The sequence below is a fragment of the Microdochium trichocladiopsis genome (assembly GCF_020744255.1).
Source record: "Microdochium trichocladiopsis strain MPI-CAGE-CH-0230 chromosome Unknown B0I36scaffold_2, whole genome shotgun sequence".
NCBI classification, from domain to species: Eukaryota; Fungi; Ascomycota; class Sordariomycetes; order Xylariales; family Microdochiaceae; genus Microdochium; species Microdochium trichocladiopsis.
The window spans coordinates 2784448-2798610 of record NW_025763545.1 but is presented as its reverse complement, the minus strand read 5'-3'; the positions used below and the strand labels follow the sequence as shown (position 1 = coordinate 2798610).

The following is a 14163-nucleotide window of genomic DNA, read 5'->3' as shown; positions in this document are numbered from 1 at the left end:
CGTTGTGAGGGACTTGGGTCGAGGTAGGCGCGACACTGACGCTATTCGTTCAGCTGGACGGAAGAGCATCGACAGCAGCAGTCCGATAGGCAAGAACGACCCTGCGCACAACTCTAGGCCTGGGCAGCAAAACCATCGTTGTGCATCTTTGTATATCACGATCAGTCCTTTGCGCAAGTATCTTGCCCCCAATTCCAAGATGTTCTATAAGACTTCGTCTGACTGAGTTACGCTAATCTATTGGCGAAGACATTGGATAAAAGGTCGCCCATTCTTGTATACTTCTTCTGCCACAAAGCAGTCTTAGTCTTCGCTATTCATCCAATGCAAAGCGTGATGTGAACTTGAACGTCTTGAGGCCCTCCTCGACGTTCTTGACAATATCGTCCAGCGAACCGTGCACATAGACACCCTCGAGTGCCGGGTCGAAGCCAGATGATGCCAACTGCTGGCCAGGCTGGTCGGCTCCAAAATAAGCGACCGGCTTGCCGTACAGATACGACTGTGCGGCAATCTGCAGCGGGCGCTGAGCAGGGTACAGAGTAGACTTGGTGGTGATGTTGAAAAGACCAGCCTTGGCAGCGCCTGAGACGACAACCAACGCATCGCCATCAACAGCATCGGCCGCCGAGTACACCTTGTCAACTCCCTCGGCAAGCTTCTCGGCCACGACCGTAACAACAAGACCGTCGGCAGTGAAGCGCTCCTTCAATTGTGCAGCTTGCTCCATGGCACCCGAATCGCCGGCAATGCTGGCCAAGATGGTGACTTTGAGAGTTGCAATCGAAGTGAGCTTGCCCTCGGTAATGGAAAGACCAGCAGTGACGTTGTTGTGATAGTAGGTGTCGTCGGCATCAGGTGCCGTCATGCCGAGTGCAGATGCAACACGGACAGCAACGTCGTGGCTGACCCTGTTGAGCTGCGCGAGGACGTTCTCCTTGACGGTCTGGGACTTGAGCTGGGATGTCTCGAAACGCATCGCGTTGATAACAAACTGCTGCTCAACTGGAGTGAGGGAGTTGTAGAAGAGCCGAGGTTGGGACCAGACGTCGTCAAAGGTAGACGAGAGTTCGCGGACGAGGTTGTTGGACACTGTACGCGAAGGTGCCGTGAAGAAGCCACGTCCCTCGGTATGGGACGCTTGCTGGGGGAAGCCCTTGTTCATGGTGTTGGGAGAGTCTGAGAGAAAAGGTGAGCTATGGTGCTGATTTGCCCACAAAACTCCTGTCAAGACTCACAAGGGTAAAGATTCTGGTGAATCATGTTCTGCCCTGCACCGTCCCGGTTGTTGTTGTGGACAGGAACGACAGGTCTGTTGATAGGCAGCTGCTCGAAGTTGGGACCGCCGTGGCGGTTGATCTGCGTGTCGAGGTACGAAAAGATGCGGCCCTGTAGCAGGGGATCTTCTGTGAAGTCGACACCACGAACAATGTGTCCAGGTTGGAACTACCACACGTCAACAAGGGGTGGTGGTTTAAATGTCCCACAAGTGTGATTTGCTCACCATGATCTGCTCGGTTTCGGCAAAGTAGTTGGTTGGGTTTCTGTCCAGCTTCAAGACACCCAACTTAGTCAATGGAGCATACTCCTCAGGGATGATCTTGGTTGGGTCAAGAAGGTCGAAGCCAAAAGCCAGGGCTTTCTCCTCGTCCACGATCTGGACGGCAAGCTCCCATTCTGGACCATTGCCAGAGGCGATGGCATCGTAGAGATCCGCACGATGAGCATCAGCGTTCTTGCCTGCCATGATCTGGGCCTCTTCCCAAACAAGACTGGCACGACCCTGCTTCGTCTTGAAGTGCCATTTCACGAGCTTGGACTTGCCCTCGTCCGTGACGAGTCGGAACGTGTGAACGCCGAAACCGTCCTGTGGGATGTGATGAGTAAGGTTCTGTGTCATCGGTACAATGTTGGCTTACCATGTGTCTGTACGACCGGGGAATCCCGTAACCGGCCATGGCCCAAAACAGAGTGTGCAAGGTACTGGGCTGGGACGAGAAGAAGTCCCATGCAGAGTCATGTGCGGTAGCGGCCTGCGGGATCTCATTGTCCGGTTTCGGCTTCACGGAGTGAATAAGATCCGGGAAGCGAATGGCGTCCTGGATAAAGAAGACCGGGATGTTGTTGCCGACAATATCTGAAAGCAATGTCAGGGTACAAGGTTCATGCGTGCTCGAGCTTGCGGTAATAATTACCAAAGTTGCCTTCGTCGGTGTAGCTAAGCAGGACGTTAGTATGTGACATAGCAGGGCAGAGAAGAACCTGTAGACTCTTACAATCTGGTGGCGAATCCATGAACATCACGGACTGTGTCAGCACTCCCGCGGGAGCCAGCGACGGTGGAGAAGCGCACGAAGGTCGGGGTCTTCTTGCCAGCCTCGGACAGGAAGGAAGCAGCAGTGATGTTGCTCCAGTCTGCGTAGCTGGTGAACGTGCCGTGGGCACCGGCGCCACGAGCATGAACAGCTCGCTCTGGGACCTTCATAGATGTTTTGTTCAGCATTTGTAATTTGATGGTGATAGAACTGTAAACGCTGCCCTGAGACTCACCCTTTCATGGTCGAAGTGGGTGATCTTCTGCCGGAAGATGAAATCTTCGAGCAGGGTCGGGCCACGCCTACCAGCCTTGAGGGAGTGCTGATCACCAATTTGACCACCGACGTCGTCGGTCAAGTAGCCCTCACTATCGTCGACCTTGTACGGGCCCAGTATATCTTCAGTGATGGCACCATCTTGACGAGCATGGAGTGCAGCAGGGTCTGCAAAGGGGCAACCAGCCGCAGCCGCAGCAGTGACAAAGCCGAGGACCGCCACGGCAGTCGAACAACGTCCCATGGCTAGTAAGGTTTTGTTTTTGTATCAAGGAAGATGGGAACCAATGTCAAGGGCTGCTGCTGCAAACAGCGTGTGCGAGCGAGGAAGAGGAGCGATGCTGGTATTTATGTCGAGCCCAAGCACAGACGCCAAGAAGAATCAATCGACGAGGCAAGGTACAGCAAGGCGCATTGAAAGCCATGTGCCGAGCCGAATGTTGCAGCTAGGCTGACCAGGCGATTCGCCGATCTCTACGCTGTTGTGGTCCTGTTGTCCCACCGATGTCGTCAAGGCAGGTACGACGACAGACAAAGCACGTGGAGCAGCCAAGCCAGGACGATGCAGCTTCCATGTCCGTACATTGAACATGGTGTGCCACTGACAACTGGGTCGCAGCCAGAGAGTTCTCGAGTGAGACGTCGGCCGTTGGTCATCGCCGGCCTACTCATCCCATCGATTCCGCGTCATCGAGCATGGGCTGCTGCTGCGGCTTGCCTTGCATCAAGCATGCATGGTTTGTCTCCCCGAAACACAAGAGGACAATGAGATCACCCGTTATGGCGCCGTCTCCCGGAAGCCATGCACCTGTCAGAGCCTATGAGCCACTCTGACTTCTTCGTCCGGGGAAATTGTTGCCCGGTCTATCTTGGGGATGGCACGCACAACCTTGCAAGGCAGCATCATCAGTTCAGCATTTAGTGATGACGACCGTGGTCAGCGGGTCAAATCTAACAAGGTACCCTGGGATAATAACCCTTCTGGCCGCTGGAGTTGGAGCACATGGACACAACAAGACATTGTCTCCGAGCCCATACCGAGCCTGGCACTTGTATCCATCACGGCAAGTCCTCCAAGCGTCGGGAGCCAGAAATAAACGGGCGCTTACAGTGATGTTGCCAGACAGAATCGCCGGTGGGGCACCTCGAGACTGGTCGACGTGCTGCATGGCATCAGGCTTGGCGTGATTGCGATGCGTCCTGCTTGTTGACTGATAGAGGCACCGTCCTGAGCAAATCCTCCGGAGCGGAGCCGTGCCAATTCGGCGATCGAGTCCTGGCCCTAGGTCTTGCCGGCGAGAGATCCCTGTAGCCAAGAGCGACACCTCGCTCTCCACTTCTGACGAGCTCGACAGTACAGAATGACCAAAGAAAGAAAGAAACCGTTGGGCGGAAGGTTCACTGCCGAGCTGGCTTTAAACTCACAGTGCCGACCACAGAAACGGTGTCAGACCCTGCATGAAAACGTTGTAGTCGCCCTCCCGGCTTGACTGAGAAGCATCCACCCTGCGGGAAGGACATTCCATGCGTCAAAGAAGGGCCGCGAGAACAGGCCGCGGGTCGGATTGCAGGTCGCAGGAAGACAGGACGAGGATGCGGACGGCGGAAGCGTGCCAGTGGAGCAGGCCGAGCGTCGAGCAACGCAAGGTGTGGTCATCACAGCCAGGGGTCCTTTGCGTGCTGCGGGCGAGGCCCACGATGGAGAGATGGAAACATTCGATGCCTGTATGCTAAACGGCTGCAGGTGCGGGTGGCGTATCCCTGGCAGGCCGCACCATTGTCCCGCGGGCCAAGTGCCGAGCCGGCCAGGGGGAAGAGCCACTGAGAGCGCATCCTCGCGCCTGCCGTTGGCGTTTTGTGCAAGCCACTGGACGACAGGCAGAGCACCTCGCTGCATCATCCCACATCAAAAGCCACCCTCCTCCTACATTGCCATGGTCACATCCAGCACCCTGCGTGCTACACGCCCAGTCAAGATCGGCTGCTACCGACGCAACGCGCAATCACGGCACTATGAATGTCCCTTGCACCCGAATCTCCTCGGCCAAGGCCATTCCGCAGCAGCTTGATGAAGAGCAGATCTGGATGGTTGCCTGTGGTCATGCATACATGGATACGTCGCTGCTTTCACCGGGGTAATACCATGAGCTTTGCGATTCGACAGGCCTCGTTAAGCATGCCTTTATACACATGCAAGACCCTGAAGCAAGTTTAGCGACAATTAGACTTTTGGCATCAAACAGCTCGACTGACGAGCGTGCCACAGAACATCTTTGTTTTTGTCAGCATGACCACCGCGAACCATCAAGGTTTCTGCTGCCAAGCATAGCTCGCGTGATTAGTGGGCTGTTTTGTTTTAAGTGATCTGCCATGGTATCGGAAACTCGACATGTACACTGGTTAGCCGCCCATCTGATGGACCTTGCAGACCAGAGGCGGCCGCGGTGAATGGCTAGAGTGTGTTGCGGCGTCATATGTGACGGTGGAAAGGCTGAGGTCCCAGTGCCAGATCCCAGCAAGCTCATTTGAGCTGCATGCACTCGAACCTTTCACCTGCAGCACACCCGGCCGGGCGACCAGTCGTGTCTCGCCATTAAAAATAGCATCCAGACAAAACCTCTGATCCCGCCGGGGCTGCCAGGCTGTCTCGCGCTCGAATCGGAAGCCTCCTGCTGTTAGTGAGTAGAGATTACAATGGGGGGGTCCTGCCACCCGACAGCTGCCGATCCTCGGGTATTGAACGGACTGTGATGTTTCATCTTGTATAGCCTCGGGGTTTTGACGACGTCTTGATCTGGCAGTTTGCCGTTAGAAATGCCGCTTGCCAGACTTTGCTTCACGAATACTCGACAACGTACGTCCACGACAGACAGGAGCTTGCAGTCATTACATACCTTTTGGCGTGCACTCTGCCGGCTTTCTCCATGTTTACTCGTGCTGCAAGGCCGTATTTTTCGGGGGGTTGGATTTACGGTAAATGCCCAGGCGCGATCTCGACAACGAGATGTGGTTTCACTTACTAGCCTAGATTTCTTCCTTTCGCAAAATACATGTCTTGCAGGAAACACCGATTGAGAGCAGCATAGCCAAGTATCAGCCAAGGTAGTTGAAAAAATGCATACGAAACCAAAACGTACAGCAATTCATTCGGCAGAAACCTCCGCAGAACGGCAAAACCCCAGCCAGGCACAAGAACGCCGCTCGCAAACAAATGCCGCAAACTATGTATGGTATCTCCGCCAATGCCCCCAAAAAGTCAAAGAATCACAGGTAACATCGCTTGCTATTCAATGCGGCCGCTGCTTCCGGGGAGACCTCCGGACGGATAAATCCGTGCGGTCACCATGGTCTTCCGTCAAGATCGAGAGTATCGACTTTTCAATCTCGTCCCTGCCACCCATCAGCTGGTCCTCGTCGACCCAGCCCGACTCCACGGCATATCGGACAATGTCGCTCGCGCTCTCGAACCCGGGCACTTCGGGCCCAGCATCCGGGTCGAGGTGGTGCCAGAGGTTCTTGACGAGGCGCTTGAACATTGTCAGGTCTTTCTTTGGTCCTCGGAAGTTGGCTGTCATGTATTCAAAGAGATAGGCCAGCCAAAGCACATTGGTGTACGGCTCATGTACCCTCCAGTCAATTGGGCCGTCGACACCGCTCTCATACGGTGTGCAGTGGGCGCCTGGTGGCAAGCACGCTCTGTCATCGCGGAGCAGGAACGAGCGCATACGCCGGTAGACCTGACACTGCGGAGCGTGTTCACTCCGGAAGAGAGACAGGTCTCTTTCCATGTCGTAGGCAATGGCTTCCACTTGTTCGCCCTCTTCATCGGTGTAAATCGAGGCCCGGGAAAGTCCATAGTCGAGGATCGTGATGTCCAGTCCCGAGAAGCCGAAACATGTGGATCGATCACGCTCTTCAGGCGGCACGGGCTCGCCGATACGCCGTATGCACAGGTTGCCCTCGTGCAGATCACGATGCTTTACGTTGGTTGTTAGTTCGTAGCTGACCATATACAGACTTGCGCACTAAAACTTGCCTCAAACTCGACCCGCGCCTCGGCTCGTGCCAGCGCAATGGCGCAGTGCAGGAAGATGTCAAACAACTGGTCTGATGATGTGAGGTCAAAGTCCTCGAGCGCGACACCGGCATCCCCAAGTTCCACAACCAGGAACTTGGTGTCGTCCAGGTATCTGCTGGGGGAAGGATAAAACTGCAGCCGTCCCGGATCCTTGCGCTTGATCCTCCTCTGAAAAGCCTGGTGCGTCTCCAGGAGCTGCCGACTGGTCTTGCCCTGCACTATGTACCGCTCCTTGTACATGACAAAACCTGGAATGTCGGCAAGCAGCTGCGAGATCTGGAGCTCGCCCACTAGATCTGACTCTGAGTGTGACAGCTCGTCGACGAGTCCGGCGTTCTGCTGCTGCTTGGTCTGTGGCTTGATGGGGGAGTCCATGCGGATGACCTTGATGATGCTTGTGCCACGCTCGTTGGTGACACGGTACACCTCGGCGTAGGAGGCCTCTGCAATCTTGACGATCCGGTCGCCAAGAGGGCAGACTTCGGCCCAGGATAGAACCCGTAGGCTTTCCTCCTCTTCATAGTCCTCGGGGTCGGGGTCGACGAAGTGGTCCGTATCAGCTCTGAGTTGCTGTGAAGGGCTGATTGATGGTGACCTGGGCGGGGTCGTCACGGAACGGGGCGGTGTGTTATATGGTTGTGCTTTTTGTGGTAGTGACCTTAGCGGCGAGTTGTGCTCTGCTGGTGTTTCCTCTGGCGGTGGTGTGTTCTCATCGTGGATGTTGACCACGGAGAGATCCTTGGCCAGCCTTCCCACCGCATCTTCTCCCTCTTCTGCTGGGAAGACGCCAGCAGCTATCGACTGCCGCGTCCTCCGCACCGGCGTCTGCGGCAGCTCGGCAAAGAGACGGTCGCCCTTTGGCTTGGCTTGCTGCTTGCCGTACTTTCGAATCGTGCCGGGCTTCGGCATTATTGGGGCTTATAACATCAGATTTCGTGTTTAAGTGTTGGTGTGTTTTTCTTGGAGTGTCGGGGGCTTGTGAGTCGAAGTGATGCAAGGGTATGAGCAAAGAGTCGTTGTCCAATGGTTCTCGTATCGAAGGGATTCTGTGTCGTCGTCGTCGTCGTCGTCGTCGCCTTGAATCCGCCTTGTGCTGGAGCCGATGTCACCTCGATCAATTGTTGACTTTGGCCAGCCACACGTTGCCAGAACAACGCGGGTCCACTCAGCCACAGTGCAGGTAGCAGCCACACCTTGGGGGCAGCTACGCTGTGGGTCGCCCTTTACGACTCGTGCGTATTTCACCTGGAAAAGTGTGGAGACGACCTTCCAGAAGCGTGATTGAAGCTAGGGAAATGGCCAATAGGGGAGCTTCCACCGGTCTAGTTGGTGCTGCAGGGCATTTGGGGTCCCCCAGCCAGGCCGTGCGTGGTGAGTGCGGATAAACGTACTTTTAACGAATGTCCAAAGTCACGGGGAGACTGGTCCTGTGAGCAGTGATGGAAGAGCAGTCAGACATACACTGGCATACTTGATGATACGGAACAGAGGGTGGTCACACACGCTCTCCTCCCCCTTATATGTCGCTGTATGTTGAGGTCCATTTGGACCTCCTGAGGCCGTCGGGTCCGGGCAGTGGTCAACCAGGCAGCCAGGCAGGCATAGCCCTAGGAGGAGCTGAGATTGGGGTGGGGAGAGAGTTGGGGTCTGGGGTCCTGGGTCGTGGTCTCGACTGCGCTGGTGCAGGTGAGCTTCTGTGCGATTCTGCCACGCCGCAACCAACGGAGGCTCCACCGGGCACCACCACCTCCGCACACCACCACGGAGCTCGTCCTTCTCCTTGTCCGCATCCTCGTTGTGGTCGCCCCTTCTCCTCCTCGACGTGACCAGCCACGACCCCGCGCGCGCGAGCAAGCAGCACTCCCACCATCGCCCTCGCCAAGCAGCGCACAACCCAACCATGGCGGACTTCCTCAAGAACGTCCTTGGGGGCGGCAAGTCTGCCGAGACGCCGGCCGTCAAGCCCGACTCAGGTATGTCGTCCCCAGCACGCATTCCCTCCTTGCGCCAGCCATTGTCCGCGCCAGCCTCGACGGTCGAGCTCAGGCGGTCTCTGGTGTGGCAGTCTGATGGCGGCGCATTGGTTTATTCCTCCTTCTTCGCGACTCACAGCGGCTGCTAACCACTTCGCACACGCACGTACAGACTTTGAGGACTTTGCTGCCAGCCCAGCGTCGCCCTCCCCCGTGCCGTTCGAGGCCACCGGCAACCTCGCCGCCGCGCAGACCGCCCGCCCGTACACCGCGTGGTACCGCATCGACGAGCGCCACAGCCTGAGCGAGTTCCGCAACGAGGGGCTGATCCTCGTCGTCATCGCCATCATCTTCAGCCTCCACGTCATCGGCTCGCGGCGCAACAAGTCCAAGGCCCGTGCCTGGGCCAAGGCCAATGGCGCCCTCCTCGCGGGCGAGTTCTCCCAGGTCGGCTTCGTCTCGGGCATTGACGCCGAGAAGCAGCCCGAGAAGGTCCTCAAGCAGAAGAGCCTGTATGAGTACACGAGCTACGCCACCGGCCGCTCCAACATTGCCTTTGTCGACGTCAAGCTCGAGCTCATCAAGCGCTTCAACCCCATCATGACCATTGCCGAGACCATCTCGGGCTTCTTCCTCGACAGCGTGCCCACCCCGCTGGACATCGTCGAGGCCACCATCTACCCCTTTGATGGCAGAGAAGACAAAGTCGTCCCCGGCATCCCAGGCGCCATGGAGCTGCGCAGCAAGGACTCCAAGAGCGCCTACGACGGCTTCGTCTGGGCCGTCGTCAACAAGGACAAGATGCAGAAGCTCCGCGACGACCGCTACGACGTCTCCATCACCTTCACCAAGGACAATGCCAAGCTGCCCCAGTGGACCACCGTCATGAGCGAGAGCGCCGAGATCACCGCCGCCCTGCTCACCGACGAGCTCGCCGCCGCCGTCACCCAGGCCGGCGAACTCTTTGACTGCTTGATTGTGTCTGACCAGCCCATTGAGAAGCCCAGAACGTGAGTTTGTTTGTTCTTGTCCTTGTGAGGTCATGTGTACACATTAATATATATAAATATATTGGATACTAACACCTGCATATACTTTCCAGCATTGAGGAGACCGCCCCTCGCAAGAGACTCTACCTCCGCTACCGCCTGCCTTCGTCCGACAAGTACGACGACCTGCTCCCGCTGCTGACCTGCTTCGTCCGCCTGGCCGACCACCTCGCCGCAGTCGCCCACTTCCGCCCGGAGGTGCTGCGCAAGATCAAGTCGATCCGCGACGAGAACGTCAAGCAGATCCAGAAGGTTCTGGACGAGGAGAAGGCCGAGGAGCGCGCCCTCGAGCGCGACAAGGCCAAGAAGGCCAAGCGCGACGCCGAGCTCGCGGCCCTCGACGCCAAGGCCCAGAAGAAGTACCTCGAGAAGGAGCGCGAGAAGGAGGTCCGCAAGATGAACAAGAGACAGACCATGCGCGGCTGAGCAAAGCTGCGTGTCGGCTCAGGAAATGCTGCGCAGCCGGCCAGAAACACCTCCGCTGGACACTGGCGAACCCCTTGTCTCACCGCGGCGCCGCGCCGTTGGACATTGCGTTCGTGTACAACTTGGGGACCACTTTGTCGGGAAGCGTTAACGTTTGACTGTGGGAGCATTGCGAGGTGATCGGAGCTGGGGCGAGATGGGTTGTAGGATGCCTGTTTGTACCAATGTAAAGGGAATTTCAGGATGATATCAGGGCTTAGGCGGGGGGCACCGGGTTGTTTTTCTTTCCAATATGGAAGACAGGAAAAGGGGGAGGAAGAGGGCGGTTCGCAGATACACGGCCGTGTGTATATATATGTATACATCACCACCCGCGGTGGGGAAAAAAAGAAACGAGTTAATTGACTGGATAATCCTGCATTGTTCGTCCCGGGCCACGATTTTGTGACCGTGAAAAACCACACAGAAACCATCCCTTTGTCTGTTCGCCTGCTCAACGCCCACCTATCATCCTTGTTCCTTGTTCTTGCACACTCGTCTAATCCCGCACATACACAACAAGGTGGAAAGCAGAACCGACCAGTACTGGCTACGCTCGTTCTCAATGGTCGGGGTTTTTTCTTTCTTTTTCTTTTCTTTTCTTACTTGCTGTCCGCGGAGAGAATGTCCTCGACGCGCCTGACTTTGTCCTGCGCGGTCTGGGTCTTGTCGGTTCTATACACGTGAGAAATTCGACCCCGAGACGGGGTGGATGTTTTTTTGATCAGCATGGCGGACATGGGGCTCATCAAGCAGCACGCGCGAAGTTGTAGTTATGAAGAAGTGGGAGGAGGGGGTTTCAGAGAGGGGGGAGCAGAAAACATTAATGAGTCCATAGGTAGGGAGGGAAGACTGTAAGAGGCTGATGGCAAAGGGAAGGTGGAAGAAAGGAACCCAAAAAAAAAAAAAAGGGGGGGTTGGTGCAAAGGCGGATAGACGAGGAGTGAAGAAGTTTTCATTGGGAAACATCAAGTCAAACTGACCTCGTCCCGACGCGCATCGAGGTCTGCACGCGAAGCACGCCCTTTCTGTGGACGAGCGTGTGCGCCTGGCCGATGACGTGGAAGACCTGGGACCATGACCCCTCTGTTTCTGCACAGTCAGTTTTTGATAATACTCTCTTGTACAACTTGAAAGGCGGGTTTCCCCCAAGTAGGAGATATAGTTTCAGAATTCTCAAATGTGAGGAGAGAAATAATTTGCCCTCGATTCGTTCCCGGGAGACGACTCTGAGTAGCACAGGCACGGTGTTGATAAAAGAACAAAACACACGGATGCGTGATGCAGAGTGAAAAAAACGCACCTAGCGTCGTGCCCGCCGAGTGCATTGTGCAGGTCAGCCCGCTCGCCCTGAGCAGGCGCTGAACCTCGGCGACCTCTTCTGCCACGGAGACGTTGCCGGTTCCGACCTGTTTCCCCCAAGAACGGAAAGAACACCCCATAGGTTAGCAAGGTTCACGGACTGACTTGGGAAAAAGAAAAAATAGGTCTGCAGGCTGAAGTATGTGATTGGGGTCACAAGAGAAGAGTGGTCTGTGTGCACGAACCGGGACGAGGCAGAAGTCGGCGTAGCATCGCTCCGGCACGGGGACGTCATTGTACGGCGAGCCTTCTGCATTGGTGGTGGTGCTATCGGCTGCTGACATCTTGGAATCTTGCGCGCGTTGTCTTGCCGGTGGGAGGATGTGGAACGTCTTTGCCGGAGGAAGTGTTGCCTTTTGTGCCCCACGTTGGTGACGCACCGATGCCGGCTGTGCTCGGAAGTTGCGCTGTAGCGGATGAAACGCACGAAACGTGGACAGACGAGAAAGGCGCTGGCGTGGAAGTGCTGCTGGGAGGAGAGCAGGCGGCGCAGGGTACATGGCAGGACGGGAGCATGCGGGTGCGAGGTCCGGGTCTGGAGAGCGAACGGACGGTGCCGGTCATTTTGAGTGGATGGCTGCGTGCCCCGGACCGGATCGGCGGAGGTCAGTCAGTCAGTCACGCCCCCGCCTGCCCGCACCCTGAGCCGGGCTACAGGGCGGCCGGACTCAACCTTCCGGCTGCTCACTCGGGGGTCCAGAAGTGAGAACATCGTGATCTAGGATACAGCACGTGGAGAGCACACCCTCGATATAAGTTGAACCTTCCGAAACAGTAACTCGTCGGCTTCCATGGACATCTCCTGCAGCTGCACCCCGATACCTCACGAGATAATTGCACGTATATCTGATATCAGTCCTGCTCCAATCAATATCAAGGAACATCTGGAGTTTCAACTGAAGGACTCTTTCGAACCATTTAGAGAGGTCCAGCCTCACCGAAAAAAGAAAAAAGGACCTCTCCTAAACTCCATCGCTATGCCATATGACCTGGTATCCGGTAAACAAAAAAAACCCGAGCGCTGTACATGTGGAAATCAGCACCTGACAGATCCAACGCGGACGCATTCGTGCCTATACTATAGCATGACCAGAGCGCCCACAAGAAACACGACCAGCCCAAACGCCACGCCGTTATCCCGGTCTAGACCGCCGCCCCCGCCACTGCCATTGCCTGTCAATGTCGTCGTCGTCGTCGAAGCCGAAGGTGATGGTGTTGCCGGCGATGATTGTGGCCCGCTGCTACCACCACCACCATTACTACTACTGCTCGCAACGCCATTCAACCGATCCGCCGTCTCGATAGCAGGACCCTCGCTATAAAAGTCCACCAGCACAAAAGTCGGCGCCCTTCCCGCCCACGCACCCACGCACATATCCGCGTGCGCGCCCAGCGAGCCCTCCTGGCCCCTACCCACATCCGGGCTATTCGTCACGGCGACGTCCTCGCTCGCCGGGAACATAATCGTGCCGAGACCACCGGCCCCGGACCCGGTGTCGATCGTGTTGTACCGGAAGTGGTTCATCAGGGGCAGCTTGCCCGCCTGTAATGCCGTGCTGGGCGATGCGGACCACCAGGCCGCCGCCTGGTTGCGAGGACGGTCGAGGGTGCAGTTGAACCCCGTGGGCGAGGTCACCGCGTAGGGCGTCTCAAAGACGTACTCGAACTCTGATAACAAAAAGGGGTACGCCGGGCTGGGGGTGATGGACTCGATGAAGACGACGAGCCGCTTGTCGGCGGCAATCATGCTCCCCAGTGTCGGCCACGCCGTTGTTGCTGCCGCCGTTGTCGCCGGCTGTGGCGGCGGGACATGGCCGTATGCATCCAGCCCGGCAGCCTCAAACACCCTCCCAAACTCGGCCGCGTCGTGCCCGCCGCCGCCGTTGACGAGCAGTATCGTGATGACCTCATCCGGATGCCCGTCCAGCCAGGTCTTGATCCCCGCCAGCCAAGTTTCCAAGGACCCGGCGTCGAGCAGATCGCACGACGAGTGGCAAAGCTCGATGACCCCCTTTAGATCGTGCGTCTGCGCCTGCAGCAGCCGGACCCCGTCGTCCAGGGCTCTCGTGGCAGGGAAGTACTGGTTCCCGGCTATCGAGTTGTTGGTGCTGGCATCACGAACAAACGCCGAGTTGTGCGCACCCAGGTGTGTCACCGAGTCGTACCGCCGGTCACATAATGTTGGTGAGCCGTTGCATGTTGTTGCGGCGCGTCTGGCAGTGGCTGATATGCTGTTACTACTGTTCCTGGCATTGACTGCGGATGTCGCCGATGTGGCTGCTGTGTTGGGACCAAGAAGGATCGTGGCTGCTATGGCCAGCAATGAGTGTAGCTGAGAGCCACGCATCGTGTAGCTGAGCTCCCAATATTGTGCGATATGATGTGCGGATGATGCCGAGGTAGCAGAACTATTCCCCTCTCCTCTCCGACAAAGGAGTATAACCAAATCTCAGAATAAGGTTTCGAAAGTTCAAATACAAAAGGGATTGTCAAATGTAAACAATCCGGGGGAGGCGAGGAAGCAAAAGTGAGACACCCCGAGGTTGTCGCGAGGATTCAAGCGTAATGCGGGCGAGATGTTACATGCGCTAAAATCCCCCAAAAAGTGATGATGCTGAATGAGAGGACAACCTCTGACGAAAAGC

The 14163-nt window shown here is 56.6% G+C and overlaps 5 protein-coding genes across 5 annotated transcripts; 1 reads left to right on the top strand and 4 right to left on the bottom strand.

Moving 5' to 3' along the window:
- Nucleotides 1-140: 140 nt before the first annotated feature.
- On the bottom strand, nt 141-2838 carry B0I36DRAFT_283771 (catalase; the record flags this gene model as incomplete). The annotated part of the gene is made up of 7 exons (XM_046151549.1): nt 141-1179; nt 1239-1446; nt 1505-1867; nt 1920-2137; nt 2196-2218; nt 2277-2479; nt 2551-2838. 7 exons carry the CDS (start codon nt 2833-2835, stop codon nt 314-316), a joined length of 2166 nt encoding a protein of 721 aa, XP_046017056.1. The 3' UTR covers nt 141-313.
- Nucleotides 2839-2924: 86 nt separating this feature from the next.
- B0I36DRAFT_315097 (uncharacterized protein) lies at nt 2925-3372 on the bottom strand. The gene has a single exon (XM_046152844.1). It carries the CDS (start codon nt 3181-3183, stop codon nt 2974-2976), a length of 210 nt encoding a protein of 69 aa, XP_046017055.1. The 5' UTR covers nt 3184-3372; the 3' UTR covers nt 2925-2973.
- A 2506-nt stretch (nt 3373-5878) lies between these two features.
- B0I36DRAFT_372179 (uncharacterized protein) lies at nt 5879-7578 on the bottom strand (the record flags this gene model as incomplete). The annotated part of the gene is made up of 2 exons (XM_046160093.1): nt 5879-6568; nt 6628-7578. The coding sequence occupies 2 exons, from the start codon at nt 7576-7578 to the stop codon at nt 5879-5881; spliced, it is 1641 nt and encodes a 546-aa protein (XP_046017054.1).
- A 991-nt stretch (nt 7579-8569) lies between these two features.
- B0I36DRAFT_372172 (uncharacterized protein) lies at nt 8570-10117 on the top strand (the record flags this gene model as incomplete). Its single annotated transcript, XM_046160091.1, has 3 exons — nt 8570-8642; nt 8815-9652; nt 9745-10117. 3 exons carry the CDS (start codon nt 8570-8572, stop codon nt 10115-10117), a joined length of 1284 nt encoding a protein of 427 aa, XP_046017053.1.
- A 641-nt stretch (nt 10118-10758) lies between these two features.
- On the bottom strand, nt 10759-13865 carry B0I36DRAFT_359558 (PLC-like phosphodiesterase; the record flags this gene model as incomplete). The annotated part of the gene is made up of 5 exons (XM_046158152.1): nt 10759-10831; nt 11140-11242; nt 11460-11565; nt 11704-11850; nt 12621-13865. 5 exons carry the CDS (start codon nt 13863-13865, stop codon nt 10759-10761), a joined length of 1674 nt encoding a protein of 557 aa, XP_046017052.1.
- Between the last annotated feature and the right edge of the window lie 298 nt (nt 13866-14163).

What these genes read in the sequence shown, in the direction of transcription:
- B0I36DRAFT_315097 (XM_046152844.1), bottom strand. Translation starts at nt 3,183, where the DNA reads ATGTTCAATGTACGGACATGGAAGCTGCATCGTCCTGGCTTGGCTGCT.